The 20,885-nt window shown below is 41.0% G+C and overlaps 2 protein-coding genes across 3 annotated transcripts in view; one reads left to right on the top strand and one right to left on the bottom strand.

Annotated features, from left to right (window-relative positions):
• The first annotated feature begins 3,311 nt into the window (after positions 1-3,311).
• On the top strand, positions 3,312-19,855 carry EIF3M (eukaryotic translation initiation factor 3 subunit M). The gene is made up of 11 exons (XM_018081832.2): positions 3,312-3,421; positions 5,255-5,387; positions 6,841-6,979; positions 7,392-7,515; positions 8,372-8,466; positions 13,266-13,349; positions 14,693-14,792; positions 15,213-15,294; positions 18,388-18,531; positions 19,089-19,149; positions 19,573-19,855. The coding sequence occupies exons 1-11, from the start codon at positions 3,380-3,382 to the stop codon at positions 19,691-19,693; spliced, it is 1,125 nt and encodes a 374-aa protein (XP_017937321.1). The 5' UTR covers positions 3,312-3,379; the 3' UTR covers positions 19,694-19,855.
• The window catches only part of CCDC73 (coiled-coil domain containing 73), a 53,623-nt gene continuing 52,466 nt past the window's right edge, over positions 19,729-20,885 (bottom strand). Inside the window, exon 18 of one of the 2 annotated variants that reach the window (XM_018081828.3) lies at positions 19,729-20,866. In XM_018081828.3, coding sequence (XP_017937317.2) covers positions 20,660-20,866 — 207 coding nt within the window. In that variant the 3' untranslated portion in view covers positions 19,729-20,659. The remainder of the gene's footprint in view (positions 20,867-20,885) is intronic. The other variant, XM_018081830.3, reaches the window with a different exon arrangement.

Here is a 20,885-nt window from a genome sequence, read left to right as displayed (position 1 = left end):
CTGGAGATCTGTTTCATCGATGCTTTTAACAAAAGAGGCTCAGTTTCTTGAGTCAGCCTTCAACCCTTCCTTTTCGAAAGCTGTCTGCTGATTTCAAAGAGCCTCCATTAAAAATGCTTTTAAAGATGTGTCACCTGAAGGACTTTGTTTTCTTCAGTCACCACGTTCAAAGCACGCAGGGCGGAATATCACTTCTTTAGGCTCCATCTCTCTCTGTGGTTTGCCTGCAGAAAGGAAACCAAACAATTTACGGTGGGTGCCAGCCAAAATTCATCTTTTGCCTGGGTTTTAAGACTTCCTCCATGTGTTTACAGAGACACGCAGACAAACACACATTAGCCAGTTGTGGTGGCCTCCTTTGGGTTCCTGCTCCGGGGTGTCCCCGAGGTGCCGCTCCCGCCCCTCCCTGCAGACCTGCCTGCCCCGGGGCTCCCCATCCCGGGAGCGCTGGGAGCACCAGTCCCGGCAGCCTCCACAGGGACCTCTGGCTCCCTCGGCAGCGCTTTAACCCCATCCACGCCCCGTTCCAGAGCTGGCTTCACGAGCTGCAGACAGGACTATAAACAACTGCCTCGTTTCCACAGAAATGTCATAATTCCAATAAAACTGAAACCCATTCCCCCACTACATCCTCTTTCCATCGGTAGTTTCACAAAACACATACTGCCCCCTTTATATTCAAAGTGGCCTTCCTGATGCACAAGTTCAAACCCCAGCTATCATCTATCATCTTAATTCTTCTGGGACAAATAAAGTATCATGCAACAGACCATATGTGGATATTTCAGCAGAGCTCTTTAGAGTCATGTCCTGTCTACCCAGTGTGATCAATGGCTATTTTATTTTTGTACATTCAGAATAATACATGACAAACCTCCGCCTGGGTGCACTACCTAAACACAAAAGAGACACTGGGGCTGGGAGGTCCCCGTGTGACTTGGGACATTTTTATGCCCTGGGGTGTCTGAGGCATCTGCAGAGGAATCTCAGACACAGTATGGGATCTATAGGAGATTCATGGCAGCTTGAAGGCATGTAGGCACATTCCAGAATGTAAACTGGCGTTAGGAATGTACTTCAGCACCTGAAATGTCTCCTAAAGATGTGTACAAATACATTATATAATGTATCCCTATCCCCCCTGGGGTGCTGGATCCCGAATCACCTTTATTCTCACAGGACCATGTTAAGCAGTACTAGATGAAAGTCACCTGCACTTTAAAAATGCTCAAGCTCTCATTCTCTGAAAATCAGATCCCCTTCCAGATCAGATAAAGATGAGACCTCTCTCTACATCTATCTGTAACTTCCAGAATGCTGACCTGTGAAATACAAAATACTTGTAAGTCTATCAATCAGACAGTATTAAAATATTCTGTTTTAAACCACTCTTAGTAAAGATAATTAATCAGTTACGGTAAGGATAATATTTTTAAAATACTGCCCAAAGTAGAATAAATTAATTAGGCAGGATTTGGATGATAGAAAAATTAAAAGTTGAACTATTATTCAAAAGTCACACAACCACATAGATGATCAAAACTAATTTGAGCCATGACATTTAATAAAGGCAGTGTGGGGCTTTATAAGGTTCAGCGTGCTCAGTGCTGTAGAAACTCAGAAGCAGGCATTACCCCTACTCTGGTATTAGACTCAATAAAGAAGTTTAGTCATTATTTGGTCAGGTTTATATTTAAAAAAAAAAGAGGTTTGTGCACAGCAGTCTTACTAACTTAGGAAACGTAAGAAGCTTTTAAAAGACACTTTTATCTCTGCAAACTATGGTGGATATAATGATAATAAGGTGATGGGACTAAAAATTAATTCAGCCTTTACTGATAAAAGGTTGAAACTGCTGGTGCTTTCAGTATCTTCTACATATTTTATACAAAACCAGTATTAGAAACATTCCCCCAAATGTGTGAGGATCCAAAACAAAGACAGGCTATGGATAGAATCACACTCTGTGTGTCAGCGTTGATACAAACGTGAAAAGGTCAGAGTACAGAGCCAAGAGATGCAAAGGCTGTCCTTTGCATATTCCCCCAAACCTCAGTGTGGCTTTTATATCCCTCAGAGTAGGGATTTTATATCCCTACAAATTGCCCATCAACTCCACAGCGGAATTAATTCTTTTCAGCTTTTGCAGAAGGGGTGGAACTCCCACCCACCAGCCACTGGGATGAAGATTTTCATAGGGAATTTCCAGGACCACAAAAATACTTTTCAAGCACAGCAACTGTCTGCAGTGGAATCCTTTTAAATACATACCTTGTGTTCATTATCAGTTGCTAGTTCTTTCTAGTTACCTTCCAATATATTGGCAAACCCCTCTGAAAACTCCAAGGCTGTCATTGATACTCGATGAGTCTCTGAATTTCTAAATACAAACCACTGAGAACACCAAGTATTGTGCTTAAGGCCCCTTTTTAGTTGTGTTTCCATATTTATATCTCAAATCTCACTGGTAAAACTGGGGCTGAGTGTTTCACTGACAGCAGAGCAGTCTCTCTTTGCTAAAAAGAGGTAACACCAGGAAGGCACTGAGAGGTGTGACCAACAACCTGGAAGGAGGTGGCAGCGAGGTGGATGTCTGCCTCTTCTCCCAGGTAACAGGGGGCAGGGCAAGAGGAAACAGCCTCAAGTCGCACCAGGGCAGGTTTAGATTAGATATTATGAAACACTTCTTCACTGAAAGGGCGGCCAGGTACCGGAATGGGAAGTGGTGGAGTCACCATCACTGGAAGTGTCCAAAAAACGCCTGCATGTGGCGCCTGGGGACACGGTTCAGAGGTAAACACGGCAGTGCTGGGTCACTGCTCGGTCATGGTGATCTTGGATCCGACCTCAGCGATGTTACAATTTTCTTTGTTTTCATTTTAGCCTTTGCAACATGGGGAAAGTCAACCTATGTTCGCGGGGGTCTTCCTGAGCCGAACGGGAAATTTCTTTAGGGAGAACACACGTGGGACACACCGGCAACACCGAGCGGCGGCTCGCCACTTTTTAACTGCAAGTTCGAGCTCAGGGGCTGAGGCAAAGTAATGATCAGGGGACCGGCATCTGGTCCGACCGCCTTTCGCTCCCGACACGCCTAAACGAAGTCTTGTTATTCATCCCGTCCCAGGAAAAATCACTAGGAACGCACTTAAGCTGTTAACGAGGGAAGGGGGGCAGTGGGTGCCGCGGCTGGGCCGCACCAACCCGAGGTTCAGACTCCGCCCGGGCCCGGGGCAGGGGCAGGGGCAGGGCCGGGCCTGGGCTGTGGGATGGCGGTGGGACGGCGGCCGCCGCCTGCGGGCGGGAAGCGGAAGGGGAGCGGGCGGGCGCGGCGCGGGAAGCCGATCCGCCTTTCCGGAGCGCGGCGTGCTCAGGAGCCATGAGCGTCCCGGCCTTCATCGACATCACCGAGGAGGATCAGGTCAGCGCCGCACCGCGGCAAAGGCTGGGCCGGGCCGGGGGGCCGCGCCGGGCGGGCGGCGGGGCGCGGCGAGCTTTCCCCGCCGGGGCCGCGGGCGCTCCGTGGGCTCCTCCGGGCTCTTCCCCACCGAGATCAAACGGGCGATTTAGGGACACTGAACGTGATTGCTGTGTTTGCTGCTCCCTCTTCAGTGCTCGTCATGTTGTTTTCAGCCCTCCCACCCCTGCTTTTTATTTAGGAGAAGACGGTTCGCGTACGGGCGTTACTTACGCGCCTTGGTGTTGCGGGGTTCTCGGTGCTACGGGCGTGGGAACTGGGAGTTCTGTCTTTGGGCTGCTTCTTTGCTGTGACCTTGGAGTTTCGGGTTTGTTGATGCCAGTGTCTTTGAGGGGGTGTATATACACACAGCTGGAAGTCTGCAAGAAAGCCTGCACACACAGCTGCACACACAGCCTTCATCCACTTTTCATAGAATCATAGAATCAGCTGGGTTGGAAGGGACCTCCGAGATCATCAAGTCCAACCCTTGATCCACTACCACTGCAGTTACTAGACCATGGCACTAAGTGCCACATCCAGTCTCTTTTTAAAAATCTCCAGGGATGGAGAATCCACCACTTCCCTGGGCAGCCCATTCCAATGTCTGACCACGCTCTCTGTAAAGAAATTCTTTCTAATATCTAACCTAAACCTCCCCTGGCACAACTTGAGACCATGCTCTCTTGTCTTGCTGATAGTTGCCTGGGAAAAGAGACCAACCCCCACCTGGCTACAGCCTCCTTTCAGGGAGTTGTAGAGAGTGATGAGGTCTCCCCTGAGCCTCCTCTTCTTCAGGCTGAACAGCCCCAGCTCCCTCAGCCTCTCCTCATAGTGGTACAGCTCTATCAAGTCGTTGATTTGAAACATCCTAGGTGCAGCAAAGGGTCCCAGAGCATTAATTTAGCTGTATCTGATGGTTCTGTAATGGTTTGGCTTTGAACTGGATGTAAATGACACTTGTCATCACAGCAGCATCCTGGTCAGAGGTGCCCTGTGCCAAACGTTGTGTGGCCTCACACAAAACAAACTGTTGTTTTTTAAGGGTTATGGTTTTGCTGCTGAAACTGTGGATTGTGAAGGCATGTCGCTGAGGAAAAGGTGTTTTCTTAGTGCAGGTTTAAATCCTAACAGTGTAAGGCAGGTTGTAGCATTATAAGACCAGGTTGGAGGGGGCTCTGAGCAACCTGGTCTGTTGGAAGGTTCCCTGTTCATGGCAGCGAGGTTGGAACAAGATGATCTTTAAGGCCCTTTCCAACACAAACCATTCTGTGATAAATTGGAAACTGTCTTTAAAGTTGTGTGAAGACTGTAAGTTCTGATCTCTCTAAAATTTATACCCTTTTTCTGGTTTATACCTCCCATTTCTGGTGAAGAAGCAACTAAGGGGTTTTACTGTTTAAAGTTTTCAAAGGGAGTAAAAGATAATAAAAATTTGTAAGAAAGCATCTTTGTCACAAAAACTTACTAGGCCTGCTGTGCAGGAACCAGTTGTAATGACACCTTCACACTATAAGATAAAGTCCAACAGTTGTGTGACCTATTCAGTCACTGACAAAACAGCTCTAGCAAGTGCTACAATCTGGCACCAAATTGGTCTGTGGGTTCTACCCTAAAGTGAAGGAAAGGGAGTCTTGTAGGGTACAGGGTGGCAGGGAGCAGTAAGAGGAAGTGTGAGTGAGTGCTGGGGGCAGAGGATTGGTTGCAGAACAGAAATCTGTATGAAATTTAATTACTTTGACCTTGCTGTTTACAAAACAACTGTTTTGTTTTGTATCGTCTTCCTTTTTTTTTAAGGCTGCAGAACTGCGAGCTTACCTGAAATCCAAAGGAGCAGAAATCTCTGAAGAAAACGCTGAAGGTGGACTCCATGTGGACTTGGCACAGATCATTGAAGTGTGTGATGTGTGCCTGAAAGAGGATGACAAAGGTTTGCCCCTTTGAGTCTTGTTGGTTTTGCTGAACATCACCACTAATGCTGTCAAACAGTAAGAGCTGGCAGAGTTTAGAAGTGTGTAGCATGTGTTAATACACAAGCCATATACCTTCATGAAACTGGAACTGCTTATTTCCATTGTTGCCATGGAAAATTTGCATGTACTCACTGCCCCTCCCTTCTCCAAACATCCAGAGCCCTTTGAAGAAAGTCAGGAATGGAGCTCCACTGTGCCTTGTATGCCTGAGGGCATAGCAAGGTTTATGTAAAACAGGGTTTTCTCTCTGGAAAAGAAGAAGTATTATAAAAGTAAGACTCACTGTCAAATAGTGGCTGTGATGCTGCAGATCAAGAAAAATTAAAGTAACAACAAAAATTAGGCCTGGATATCTGTAAATAGAAAGTTTAAGTCCTAAACATGAAATGATTATTATTGTCTGAAGCACTGTGATTTTCAGTAGTCAGTAACTCTTTTAGTTAGGGCTGTAGATCCTTAGAAACTGCTAATATTTTTTAATTACACTGATAATGCTGCAGTGGCCTTCAGTGATCTTCCTGTGCCTGCTGTGCTCTGTACCAACATGCAAATTCCATCTAAAACTTTTACATGTGAAAAATCAACTGCTAGTATGAGTAATATGTGTTGTTTGAAAGAATGCTTGGTTCATCTAAGAAGGACAACTTGAGGTTATTTTTTATGTTGCTTTTTACTGTAGGCAAATGAGTAGGAAATACAGGAGCAGCTTATTGCTCTGCTTTTTGATGCTCAGATATTTTGGGGAATAAGTATATTCCATGTGTAATGAATTTTGTTCTTATCCTTTGTATGACTGATATTTGGGCAGACTGAAAAGGAAACACAAGACCTGTCTGGCTCTGTTTGGGAAGGATGGAACACTACACTTAAAACAGGAGCCAGGGAGGATTTTGAATATGCTTCATTCTTCCTGTGGACATTTTCCCTGTGGTCTGGGAATCCCTTCTGCTGGTGGAATGTTTTACTGCTGGTGGAATGTTTTACTGCTGGTGGAATGTTTTACTGTAGTTGAGCACTAGGTGTTAGTATTTTCACTGTAGAACTCTGGGCAGTTTTCTGGATGTGCAGGAGGAAGCCACTGTTTTTAAGACCAAAACCTGAAGCTCCTCTGATTTCTCTTATGTGTAAACAGAATTCAGAGCAAGCGTGATATCAAATACCACATTCGGTGTTGACCTTAGAGTGGTAATTCTTACATGGAGATGTGTTGGTCTAAGACCACTTGAGCCAAATCTCTGGTACATTCTAATGAATATCCAGGTTGGTTATCTTGGCATTTTCTCCCTTTTACAGTTCTTGCTGTTGGAAAATCATCATTCATAGCAGAAGTAACTCTCCAGCAGTAGGTAGCTACTGATGATAAAACTGTTGCTTGCAGTTTTCAGCAGCTCTCTGTTTTGTTTTATGCAGATGTTGAGAGTGTGATGAACAGTGTAGTCTCTTTGCTTCTTATCCTGGAACCTGACAAACAAGAGGCACTGATTGAAAACCTGTGTGAGAAGTTAGTAAAATTTCGGGAAGGAGAGCGCCCGTCTCTTAGACTGCAGCTGTAAGTATTGTACAGAGGAAAGTGGGACAAAGGAATGTGGGACAATGGCCCCTTGCAAAGCAACTGTGCCTCTAAAGAGGAAGGATTATCTTGTATATCTTTAAATCAAAGTGTGGGGTGTCTGTCTCTCTGTTGCAGGAAGCACTCTCTTTTTACCTTCTTTATCATAAAATAGAAGTACCAATAGATAGGTTTTTTTCCTTGGGTATTAGAAAATTAAAATGCATGTTTTTCAGCTTCTTGGCTGAAAACAATTACAAAACTGGAAGCTGTTACAATTCATCAGGATTGTAAGGTGCAGCTAGGTGTGCTTTGTCTGTACTAGCATGTACCTTAATGAGACCATTTACCTGCACTGCAGTGATGTTTTTTGAAACCTCTTTAACTCCGTTTTTCCTTGTCTGCGGTGTAGCCTGAGCAACCTCTTCCATGGCATGGACAAGAACACTCCTGTGAGGTACACAGTGTACTGCAGCCTTCTCAAAGTGGCCTCGTCCTGTGGTGCCATCCAGTACATTCCAACTGAACTAGATCAGGTAATTCATGCTAAGGCCTTCGAGTTGAGGCTGTAACTGTGTTGCACCTCAGTGAACATTAGTCAGAGCTGATACAGACTGTCTGTGTTACACACTGCCAGAGCCTAGTGATGTTGCCAGGAAGCTGATTAGGGAAATGCAACACCTCTCCTATGAGGAAAGAATGAGAGAATTGGGGTTGTTCAGCCTGGAGAAGAGAAGGCTCTGGGGTGCCCTTGTTGCGGCCTTCTACTTTAAAGAGGGCTTATTAAAAAGAGGGAGGGCTACTTTTGACGTGGGCAAATAGTGATAGGGCAAGGGGTAATGGTTTTAAACTAAAAGAGGAGAGATTAAGATTTTACATGTTAAGAATAAATTCTCGACTGTGAGGGTAGTGAAGCACTGAACAGGTTACCCAGAAAAGCTGGGGATACCCCATCCCTGGCAGCGTTCTAAATAAGAAACACAGAATACAGAATTTATCTTTTAAAGGCCTGGCTACAGAATCGAAGTGAAGTTGCTATTTATTCCTCATTTCTGATGCTGATCGTAGTTAGGTGTGTCTGTTTGATTCCTGTGATAGAAATCAAACTGAGAAGCTTTGATCAGGAGTGAGCAGTCAAGTTGCTCTGGAATCAACATGTATGAGAGTCACTCATCCTTATTTAGGAAGTAACATGGAGAGCACAGACTTTTGGCCTCTCACAGGAAGACTTCCAGGTTCTGCATGGAGAGCCTGAGACCCAGAGGACCTAAAAGAGAAATCCCTGTGCATGAAACTTTACAATCCTTTTCTAGTAGGGAGAAAATGAAAAATATTAACAGTGTTATTTTAGTCTTTACCCCAATGCTTCTTTTTCATTTGTATTCTGCCTAGGTCCGAAAATGGATTTCTGACTGGAATCTGGCCACAGAGAAAAAGCATACTCTGCTGAGACTGCTCTATGATGTCCTAGTAGACTGCAAGAAAAGGTATAAAAGACAAGTCATAGACACTAGATAACTGTGTATTATAAGTTGATGTACTATAGGTGATCTATAAGGAAAGTTTCTCACACCACTTTTAAAATTAACCTTTACTGATAATTCAGTCCAAATATACTCAGGTGGGGTTTTTTTGGTGTTTTTAAGCAGTCTTATATTAAACAAGTATTCCCAAGAAAATTAAAGTTAGTAGGGAATTAGCTGCAAACTACAGACTCACAAAATAACACTATTCCTTTCTATAAATACTAATCTTAGAGCATTGTAGCATAATGCCAAGTTTATTATTTAATTGCACTTCTGACATTTTAGTGCATGGTAGTGCTATCTCTTACTTAATGATGTGGGGAGGCTTATCAATCACAGCAAACAGAATCAGTCTTTTTAAGTAAACATTACCTTTAGGACAGAGCTTTCCACTAGTCATGGAAATTAATGTCCACAGAATACCTGCTTGGCCATTTTGAATTATTATCCTGGATCATCTTTGATCTAACAAACTTGGCAGACCACTGTCTTCTGGCATGTAAAGTAATCCTGTGTGTGTCGTGCCTGTAAATTAATGCAAGCCTTAAGTGAGAGCTGTCATCAGTTTATCTTACAGATGTGATAAGTGTATTGACTGCTTTGGCCAGGGCTGCACACATGGGCTGGGATCCAGTAGTGTCAGCATGTAGTTCCACAACAGTTGGAGCCTATCTGAACTGTCCCTGTAGTTTGGGATGGGGATGTGGTGTGTGTGTTGCTTCCCCCTGCCCTTCCCTTTCAGTCTGTTTTCTGAGTTACTTTTCTAGGTTTTTTCGATGTTTGCAGTGAGGCAGCACCAGGACCTCTCCACTGCTGGCTCACATTGGTACCAGAACTGGGCTTGCATTTCCTACATTTGCATAACCTTGTGCTGCTGCAGAAGGAAGGGGTTCTGTCCTGTCCCCCTGTTCCTGCCTGTCCCCTCCTGCTGCCAGTACCTGTGTTTGTGCTGGTGTAGCATCTGTGTGACTGCACAGTGGGTTGGGCTGGGGACGTGACCTTGCTAGGGGTTAGAAAAGGCAAGTGTGAAGCTGTCACAGGTGGAGAAGAGTTCCTTCTGTCAGACAAGTTGGCTTATTCTGGCCTGCTGAAATTAGCCTGGAAATGCTGCATCAGCACAGCAGGATCATCTTTAACTAACCTCAGTTTAGGGGTGATTAATCCTCACGGAGTGGTTACACCGTCAGCTGCATTACTGTGAATTCCTGTTGGTAACGTTAAAATGCTCTTGCGTGGATAGAACTGTATGGCAGATCTCAGATGGCCAAAATAGACTCAGAAATGTTAGTCACAGATCTCAGCCACGGCTTGGTGCTTACTTTGTTTCAGAAATATTACACTGATAATGCTCCTACTCTTTTAAAAATTTCTCATTCTGTTGATTTATTGTGAGGTTTTAACTAGTTTAACTCCCATAACCAAGAGCTAACTATGTTTAGCTAGTCTTGCTGTCAAATCAGTGGATTAAACTCCTAGGTTTTGTTTCCACTGCTGCCTTGTAACCTTGCTACTAAATGGTTTTTGCTCACCAATCATGGGTGATATTTTTAAGTTAGGCATTAAAACCTTCCCCAAACCCTGTAAGACATTACTCCCTCACTCCATGTCCTTACCATCAGTTGCAGCAAGCTGTGCACTGAACAGAGCAGTGTTTCAGAGCGCTTGCTCTTCTCTCCAGAAAAGAAAACAAGAAGTGACCCTGGCACCTTTGACCTGGTTCACTCTCCTGGATCAGTGGGCAGTGTTTGCAATAGTATGGGAAACTCACAGCAGCATTCCAGCTGTAGCACTGAGGAATGTTGCTCTATCTAGTGGTATGGGAAGATAAGTGGGAACTGAAAAATAAGAAATAAAAATCATATCTCGGCTATCACGTTGATTTTATAATCAAGGGAAAATAACTGCGTTATTGAACACAAATTAATTTTTTTGTCTGTTTATGTTTAAACTTTGCTCAGTATGGCAAAGAGACGGTTTTTCATAGTTGATAAACTATCTCCCAGTGGATAAGTTGGTAGTTTATAGATGGGTAGCTCCTGAATGCAGATGTTATGTGTGGTATCCCTCTTCCTGTGGTGTCAGGTAAAAGCTTGTTGTATGAAATCTTTTCCAGCCAGCCTGATGCAGCTTCCAGCTGGTCTCTGCCTTTGACCTGGCAGGATTCAGAGCAGCATTAGTCCTGCCCAAGTTAAATTCAAACAGGTCTGGCAAGTCTGGTTATTCATACCTGTAGCAAAAAGCTCAGCATGTCAGGCACCTGCAAAGTAATTGTTTCATTTAATTTTAGTTCCATTTAATATCAGGTAATGTAGTGGGACTCCCAACATCCTACTACTGTCTCTGAATGTTTTGTTGTGTTTTTTTTTCCTTCCTTTTATCTCCCATCACTCTTTAATTCTCACTGGCTTTTTGTCAAGTTGTGCATCTAGATGGCAAGTGGAGCCAAGAGCACTTTTGTAAATGCTAGAAAAAATGTTCACATTTGCATGTTAGGTGAAACACATTTAGCAATGAGCTTTTAGTAAAATAGTGATCTGTATTAGTCCTTATTTATGGTAGTAACCTGACACTGAATAGAATGAGTAAGACCAAAGGCCTGCCATATTTGCTGAGGCTCACAAAATTTAGCACAGGAAGTTTGGGAGTCTTGTAGCCTTCTGATGTTTCCTCGAGATACAAGTGAAAGACTCCACTGCTTCCCCACTTCAAAAAAAAAGAAGGGAGGGGTGCTGCAAATACTATTTGAAATTAGTTAAGTGATAGTTTTCAATTTTTGTTCCTAAGGGGAAGATTAGGAGAGGAAAACCTCCAGAAAACTGTAACATAGGTCCGAAGTGTACTAGAACAACTACTGGAAGCTTCTGTTAAATAAAGAGTTGTGTATTGTTAGGTCGAATAGCACGTGAGCTGAGATTCTTTGTTTAAATGTCTATACCATGTCTGTATTAGACTAGTCCTTTCTCTCCACTGGAACATCTAGTGTTGATTTCACCAGTGCTAAAATCATAGTCTGTCATAGGCTTACTTATATGTAAATGCTTCTCTCATATGTAAAGCTGTCTAAGTGATTTTTTTTTTTTTCACTGATATAGAGCTGTCAATTCCTCTACACAGTACTGGTTACTGTGACAAAACATAAGCTGACCTCTTGCTGGAGTTTTAAAACAAATGTTTCATTCAAGCTTACATCCCTGAACGTGGTTCTGGAATGTTCTGGGACCTATAGAAAATTCCCCTGCCTTGGGCACAAACTGTCATCATTCAGTGGACATTCAGATTTTATAGTGCTCATGATGTGTTAATATTTGTACTGCACATCTCTGAGATCTGGTAAATTCTCTAAGAGAACAAACCTCTCCCTAGAGAGTGGTTGTCAGACATTAGTATGGTGAGATTTGAAATAAATACCCATATAAAGATAGTGTTATTGTACTGCAGAAACCATTCAGACCTGTGCTGCTGGATGGGTTAAACCTCTGTCACAGCACAGAACATATTGGGTGTGTTGTGTTTTTGTGCTCCTTCCCTGTGCAGTTTATGCCATTAACTTAAGTAATTAAAGTGAATTGAAAAACTTTATTCTTGCAGTTTGTTTGTTTTAAGGAAAATTGTCTATGCTTTTAGACCACGTAGGAAAAATTTGCTGTGTCTGCAAATGAGCGACTTTGAGGGGCAGAGCTTCACTTTACACTGCAACTCTGGAGAGTAGTATCCAGCCTTCCCCCACTGAGAAAGTACCTCTTAGGAAGGCAGTCACCAGTGTGTCTGTGCATGGAGACTTCTGCAAAGCACATGCTCACAGTACTGAGTTGGGTTGTGCTCTCACATGGAGTTTTGGTCATATCGACATCCACACCCTGTCTTGTTCAAAGGAGGTAGTGACATGGCCATCAGCAAAATCTGTTCTCTGTAAGAAGAACTGACACAGCCTTCTATTGTAAGAGTTAACAATAATTCCATGAGAAATAGGATATAGCCCTGTGTGTGTATACACACAGCACTTAGATTGTGTACGTTTTTTGCTGAAAATTTTGTAAAAAGCATCAGCAATTGCTGACCTCGTTAGTGGTAAATAAATCAAACTCTGTTAAATGACACTATAACGGTCTCAGAGCTGGTTTGCAGTAACACTGATGTTGTTTACCAAATAATCTGGGTAGACAAGGCTGAGAATGAATTGTTTTTCCAAAGTCAGTCTGTCAGAGCAGTGTTGGAAGCTGTTTGCTTCCCAGCAGCCTGAACCAGTTTAATTGCTGGCTGTGTAATTGTGTCAGTAAAATGAGCAGCTCCACTCTGAATACTTGAAGAGAGATTCTGTGAAAGAAGAAAGCAGCTCTTATACAGTCATTTTCCTGACCATAAATATTCCTTAAGATGTGCCATTTTACATTTGAAATAAACTTTGCAGCGCTACTTATTCTGCAATGATTAAATCCAGATGTGCATAAGAGGAGCATTCTAGTGAACCATATAAAGCTGTTCCTAGCTCAGAAAGCTTTTTCCATAACCAGCAGGTAATTTATCAATTTAAGAGAATGAAATGAAGGGTGAAGATAAACATTTTGTAGAACAAGAATTGAAAGAATACATCTAGTTAATTTGTTCTCTCCACTAGAATCAAAATGAATCATCTACATCTTTTTCAAGTGTAATTTAATTTGACCTATAACATCATAACGGAATTATTTAAATATTTGAGTGTCTCGTTTGAACTATTTTTTCAGCAATCTTGAGGTAACTTTAATTTTTTTTTCCTATAGTGACACTGCAGCAAAAGTAATGGTGGAGCTACTGGGAAGTTACACAGAGGACAACGCTTCCCAGGCTAGAGTTGATGCTCACAGGTAATACTGACCTCCCAGTTTCCTTAAAAGTAGTTTTTTCTCAACTGACAAACTATTTTGGTTGCCTGAATGGCCTGGCAGGCAAAGGCCCTGCCCCAGCCTCTGTTCTGTAGCACTGCTGACTCAATCAAGAGTTAACCTGTGCAGTCTGCAGAGGTGTGGTGGTTTGTGGGCAGAGCCAGGTTTACTCCAGTGTGCAAGTGCACGGGAGCATTTCTGGTCACTGCTGAGAGAGATCAGCCTTGGGTAAGGACTTTGTTTACATCAACTGTGCAATCAAAGTTTGAACTGGTATCCTTTATTTCAGATTTTTTGCTTACTGCATGTTTTATTATCTAAACTTGAGTTTTCTTTTCAAATAGAACTGTCTGTTAGAAAGACATTCTTGCTCTCTTCTCTATGGGCAAGTACAAAGGATGTGAACTGCACAGAAATAAACTTACTTGTTGGACAAGCTGTACTAAATTGATTCAGAACTGTAATTTCCCCACTGGCTAAAATGAGTAAAAGCTTGTATTTTGATGTTCTATCAGTCATGATTTTTCTTAGGGATTAGTTTTTTAATAAGTTGTGTAGCTCTGCCAGGTGTGTACAACCAGTAGTTCTCAAGGGAGTTGTTTATCCTTAACCATGGAGGAAAATCAGGATGAGTCCTTTTGAAAATTTGAATGTCTGTGCATAAGTGAGAACTTCAGTGGGTCCCCTGCAGTGACCTGGGGCTGTCCCATCTGAAGGGACACGTGTGCCCAGAGCTGGTGTCGTGCTGTGTCCAGGCAGAGCGTGGGTTCTCCTTGGGTTCTCCTGATGTTCCATGTATGGAAAGGCTGTGGGCTGGGCCATCAGGAGTGGAGCACCGAGGCCTCTGATGTGCTGCTGACAAAAGCTTTCATCTGGCATCCTAGAAACACACAGGGCTGTTTGTAGGCTGGAGCTGCAACTAATAAATCATAGGCCTTGCACTGTTTGGTGTTGGGGTCACATATTCAAGTATAATTAATCTTCCTAAACAACTTAATTCTATGAGATTTTTGGAGGACGGTAAAAATGCCTCTAGGAATGAAGGCTGGGCTGGAAATAAAGGCATAGATGGAAGCAGTAGGGTGAATCTGTGGTGTTACCACCTGGCACATTTCATTTGTGGGCAAATTACTTAATGCTTTCTGTTCCTTGCTTTTTTCCATCTATAAAATGAAGATTAAAATTGGAATGTGACATGTCTTATATTTAAGACCAGTTGAAAACCCTTGGGTGTTTCCTAGAAAGCAAGGAACAATAAATTGAATTGCACTTAGTCATAAAAATGTGTATTGCTGTAAAAGTAACCATTTTCCTTTTCCAATTAGATGTATTGTACGAGCATTGAAGGATCCAAATACCTTTCTCTTTGATCATCTTCTTGCCTTAAAACCAGTCAAATTTTTGGAAGGGGAACTCATTCACGATGTAAGTAACTTTGTTTTTAGCAAGATGGTTTTATACATATAGAGTGCTTTGTTTTATTAGTGTCTTTCGAAATCCATTGGGATAGTTATATCTTTGTCAGTAATCCTGAGCTGCCATGTGCTATTTCTTTTAATGTCTTCAGAATTTAAAAAAATTGCATGTGAATGTTTCCTTTCAAAGTTTCAGAAACTCATTTACAAGTCCTGCCCTCACATGAGTTCTGTACAAAATCTGCCTTTCAAGTCTGAGAAAAGGAAGTAAGCTCAGCATAGATTGTCCACAGCTATTGGAGACAGAATTTTAGCTCTAGACAGTTTATTCTTGTGTTCAATTAGCAGTAGTTTACATCTGTCCAGCCTGTAGGGAGGGAAACTAAGATAAATATTTAAACTGTTCTTCTATTTGTTTTCCATCTTCTAGCTTTTGACAATTTTTGTAAGTGCTAAACTAGCATCCTATGTCAAGTTTTATCAGAACAACAAAGACTTCATTGACTCCCTTGGTAAGTTTTCAGATCATTACATTTCTGACTATTTATGTGGCTTAAGATATGGAAGTCACAGAGTGCTTCACTTTGAGCCCATCTATTGAAGCCAAGGAACTGTAATAGGAATTTGTAAGAATGGATTAGAGTTTGTAGACTGTAATCTCTGCTAGGTCATAATTGGACCATCTAACTGTGGTTTGTTCTACTAAACCAAGCTGGTTTATGGGTTTGGAAGAGAACTGTGCTTCTACCCACTGTTTTTTCTCTTAAAGCTTTCAGGAGGGGAGTTTTAGTGCATTCATACTCTGGGCTAGGCTTGAGATCACAACATTATTGAGTAAACCACCAGCTTGTTCTAATTTTTTTTTTATGATGAATAACTTTATATAACAGCAAATACTTGTGCTGAACAGTGAGCTAAAACATGCAAACTGTGTGTGTATGTGTGTGTGTGTGTCTGCATGTGCTGATGCATTAGACCTGGCAAGCCACAGTCTGTCCCAGTTAATTTGTTTCATCACATGAAGCAATGTGATGGAATGTTAATGTCAGCACCCTCTTTATTTACACACTGTGGAAAAAAGGAGTAGTAATTAACACTTTGACACTCCCCCGTTGATGTGTAATTGACTGTTTCAAAGGAGCACTGGTTCATAAGCTATTGCATGCATTAAAATTACGTTTTTTATATTCCAGCTTTTTAGGACAGGGGTCAGTGACAATGCAGAAATTGCTCAATGATGCAGATTTTTTTATTACTGCATTAAGGTTTTGACATATTGGTAATGAATAAATGTTTCCATAAAAATACGATTTTTATTTTTTTATAATTTTGATTTTGAAATGACACTTGAGCATTGGCTGAATGCATTTGAGGAAAGGCATAGTTTTGATAAAACAGAGTTTACTGCAGCCTTTTAACAGATGCATTATTTTGTTTAATGGAGTGTGATACAATTTTGAGAATAATTACCCTCCAAGGCTTAAAATGGTGGTACTTTGGGGATTAAAATGATGGAAATATCAGTGAGATTTTTGGTGGATAAAATTAGCAGCAAGTTTTTGGTAGCTTGTAAATATGTATATAGGGTTAGTGTACTTTCTGTCACGTGTACTTGAACATTAGTTGTGCAGACATCTTATGCTTTTTCTCTCTCAGGGGAAAGCAGGTTTTATATTGTAATTATTTTTGTGTACTGAGATGGCTTATCTGTTAGCTATTTGTCCACAGAAGTATTTGCTGAATGTTACACTAACATTTGAATAAATTTATGGAAGATTAACTACAGACATATGTAGCATTAATTGTATCATACACAACAGTCATGATTTCTTTTGCTTTGCCTCCCTGTTTATGTTTCCCTCTGTGAATTCACGGCGTGTGAACTCTAAATGTATCTGCGATTCACAGAATCTTAGTGAAATCCTGAAATATCTGTGTAACTGTTTTGAAAGACGGTCTTGTCTTCCACTTGCCTTGATTTCTTACCTGCTTTATATGGTGTACTCAGAAATTCTGTGTGTCTTTGAGCAGTGGACAGGCAGAGACTGGGGGGCAGCACAGATGGTACTGCTGGGAACTGAGCGGTTCGGCCAAGCCTTTGAAAAACAAGGGCACTTTGGTAGGCACAACAACACAGTTATTAGACGAGGCATTCAAAAACAATCTGGTCCCCAATTTTTAACCATGCTTTACAGATTTTTTTTTTCTTTTTTTTTTTAATTACTTGCCAAGATACCAGGCTTTAAAATAAAGGGTATTTAATGATAGGATTTCAGTGGTGTAGTTGTAACCTTTCCTGGATCAGGACCAGTTACAACTGGCTCACAAAAGCCCTGCAAGCAAAGGCTCCTACAGGTGGCATCAGTTTGTTACAATTTGTTGTTTTATTAATGCTGACAACTGTGTCAACTGAATCGCCCTAACATGGCCACAGTTAATCTGGTATTATCAGCAGTCTTTTTCGGAAAGTTAATCAGCATCTCATTTGCATTTGTTAATTAGGGTTAATGTGTGCTAATTGATTTTTTGATGCTTGTAGAGTTCCATTAAACCCAGTTAGGTATAGTTGCTGGTGCTCCTCGTTCGTATGAATTATGGTGATTTTTGTTGAATCGGTGCCAAACAGGGAACCTGCATCATAATTACAGCTAATTAACACAACATGATGCCCTGCACTAATGTGCTTTCCTGTTAGTGCATGGGTGTTATAAATTCCAAACTTAAATATTTACTGAAGCAATGTGGATGTTTATAAGGTCATTCTGGAACAAAACGAGTGACATTCATTTTAAAGAAACTTCCACAGAGTCTTAGTTGGTACCTGATGGAACTCAGGATTAAGAAATGCCTTGTTTCATCTCAATGTCTTTTGGCCAACCTAGACTTTTTTCCAAGAAAATGGTCTCTGATTTAGATGTGCAAGCCCTTGGCTCAATTCCTTGTGTTGCCATTCATGCAACATCATGTAAAAGATGTACCCTGACTTCGGTATCTGTTCTGCTGGTTTTGGAGAGCACTTTTCTTTGCCACAGTGGATGCTGTAAGCACATATGGGGCTCGTGATGTTTGCTTTGCTGTGGTACAGACAGTTAATTCAGTACCAAAACACATTCTTCTGGCACCACAATGTTATGTTCCTAAACCATTACTGTGAGAGGTTTATTTTCCAGAAACTACATGAGAGTGAGTGGTGAGGCTGAAGGAAGGTTTTGACATTACCAGCCACGTACTCTCCATTTGTTGGTGCATTGTTGTTCTTCCAGGTGATGCAACTGAAAAATTCACTTGCATGCTCACCACCTAAAATTCTCTTAAGGTGATGTTTTTACTGCTCAAAAAACCCCCTATGTGCTTCACTTTTGTAGATAATACTTTTTTACTGAAAATGACTGAGTCTTGATGAATTCACAACTAAAACAGCTATTTTAGCAAAAGGCAGGAAAACGCAGGATTTGATATTTTACCTCAAAAACCCTGTTGATAAGGAAAGGTGGAATATTTATTGATATGAAATAAATTATTGGAAGTTTTATAGTAAAAATAGCGTGCAAAGCAAATTCTTGATATGAACTATAATTAATTAAACTGTCAACACTTTTACTCAGGCTTGTTGCACGAACACAATATGGCAAAAATGAGGCTACTTACTTTCATGGGGATGGCTGTAGAGAATAAAGAAATCTCTTTTGACACAATGCAACAGGAACTTCAGATCGGAGCTGATGATGTCGAAGCGTTCGTTATCGACGGTAAGAACTGCAGTACCACCCTTTACACACTGCTCATGCACAACACCTCTTACAGTCTCCTAAGCTAATGTGAAATATTCAGAAAAAATATTAGTTTTTCTGTCTTTTTTACATGATAGAGCTGCACAGCTTCGTGCTTAAAGGCATGCCTAACTGCTGGGTCTTAAACAGTGTTTTTCTTCTCGGTGACGGGAACCGCATCTCATGTGATTCTTTACAGAACTAATAAACTGTTTGCAGGTTTAATTTGTCATCTGGTTTTGTTTGCTGTCATTAAAACAGGATGTGTTTGTAGGGGAGAGAAGTTCATAAAAACTGTACAGGATATTGCTTTAATAGACTGGCACAAAACAATAGGGTTCGTGCATGACCTTCACCTTGTTACATCATTTTGCTTTTCTGCCCTACCAGGCTGTTAAAACCAACAGTAAAACATATTAAGGGAACTGCCATGTTCTTGTGTTTGTATTGATCTCATTTTGAACAGTTTTTTATGATGTTTAATACCTTTGCACTATCATGAAAACGTTTCTTAAAACAGCACTGGTTTTTTGCAGCTGTAAAGACAAAGATGGTGTACTGCAAAATAGATCAGACACAGAGGAAAGTAGTTGTCAGGTAAGACTTAATTCTTCACAGCATTTTGCAGAACTTAGTGTGTTCTAATTATTTCACTTACATTTGTAGAATATTTTAACTAGGAGCCAGGTATTGTTCCTATCAATTGCTGGTAGTTAAATAGTTGCTATTTATCATAATTTTATTAAAGCTCACACTGAATGTGATTAGCTTATTTAATGAAAGAGTCCTACTTTCCAGCACATTTCATTTAATGACCTAATAGTGACAAGAATACTAATGACTGTTGTTGCTTTAAATATTTGGGAAGGCTACAGAATTCTCTTAACTGGTAAAGGGAAGCCTTTTCTGTAGAGAAAATAAAAATTTTCCCATTTGTGAGAGTGAAGTAATGCTGTAAAAGAATTATGAGGTGAGTGTGACATCTTGTAATCATCTTCCAATTTTGTTTTACTTCTCTAGTCACAGCACACATCGGACTTTTGGAAAGCAGCAGTGGCAGCAATTGTATGACACTCTAAACACCTGGAAACAAAATTTGAATCAAGTGAAAAACAGTCTCCTCAGTCTCTCAGACACCTAAGAATTTTTTTTGACCTAGTAATATCAGTACAGAGGAATTTTATTCAAAACTTTGACAATTTGTGAAATGTTTCTAAAAAATGTATGCAATTGGTTTAAACAAGCTAAATATTTTAAATTGCAACACAAAAAAAAAAGGCAATAAAACTACCATGGGAAAATATCTTCTGTTGATTTTCTTACATAATTAGCAGCAACAAACTGGCAATATTGGTTCTTTTGTTCATGTTTAGGTTTACAGTATGAGGATCTTTCTTTGCAAGAGTTGTGGGGAGGAAGGGAGGGAGGTCCAAAAAATGTAGTGCAAGTAATTGTAAAGTAAGAGAAAATTTCCCTTCCAAGGGAGGAGAAACCCACTACAGTGACCCAGTTAGAAGTGAAGCTTTATGAAGCCAGATCTGCTGCCTTATCTCTGTAATCATACCTGGTGCTTCAGTGTTGAAAGAAACCTTATTGATACAGAATCTACTAGGACAGATATGCTTAAATAATTTGGCAGTAAAGGGAAGCAGAAGAGTTTTCTGTTCTTCCGCCACTCAGAACTGCTGGAATTAGTTGTAAGTGTAGAAACCATTGTATTCTGAAACAGTTGAATGTGATCTTGCTTGAAAACTGAGCAGTCTGGCAGAGAAAATGAATTGAACTATTTCAGCCAAAACTTCTGCTCAACAGGAAAAGAGTACAGTTAAGCAGTCATTTAATTTTACTTAACATATATTAAAACATTAACTTAGGAACTTTTTAACTTTGGGCAAAGCCAATAGTAACTTGAATTTGATTGCAGAAACAGAACTAACATAATTAGTAGGAACTGTATCAATTTTTGAACAAAAGAAATGTTTATATGCTGTATTAAACGTGAAAGTACACATATATACCATATTCTATAGGAATACCTCTACAAATGTGGTTTAGGTAAGTGATCTGGCTATGCCTAAAAGACATGCTTATCTCCTGACACTCATTTTCACTGGCCTTCTTCATATTTTCTTTTTCTTGCTGAATGAAGTATCTCCAAATTCAGGAATTTCTCAGTCTCTATTTGGCTTTGTATAATGGAGTTCTGAAGAGCAGAGCTGTCCTCATCTCTGGGTGCTTTTTCACTTCTTGCTGGAGTTACAGTCACGGGAGAAGACTTCTGCTTCTGCTGTAAAGCAGTAAATCCTTCTTTCACCTGACAGAATACAAAAGTA

This window comes from Manacus vitellinus, unplaced genomic scaffold (assembly GCF_001715985.3).
Source record: "Manacus vitellinus isolate BGI_N305 unplaced genomic scaffold, ASM171598v3 scaffold_57_pilon, whole genome shotgun sequence".
In the NCBI taxonomy this organism is placed as follows: Eukaryota; Metazoa; Chordata; class Aves; order Passeriformes; family Pipridae; genus Manacus; species Manacus vitellinus.
The sequence above is the reverse complement of the archived record's forward strand: the minus strand, read 5'-3'. Positions and strand labels throughout refer to the sequence as shown.

Excerpts from the sequence above, each read along its gene's own strand:
- EIF3M (XM_018081832.2), top strand. The coding sequence starts at position 3,380 with ATGAGCGTCCCGGCCTTCATCGACATCACCGAGGAGGATCAG. Across the intron at positions 5,388-6,840 it reads CCTGAAAGAGGATGACAAAG|ATGTTGAGAGTGTGATGAAC; the intron begins GTTTGCCCCTTT and ends TGTTTTATGCAG. Across the intron at positions 19,150-19,572 it reads CAGAGGAAAGTAGTTGTCAG|TCACAGCACACATCGGACTT; the intron begins GTAAGACTTAAT and ends TTACTTCTCTAG.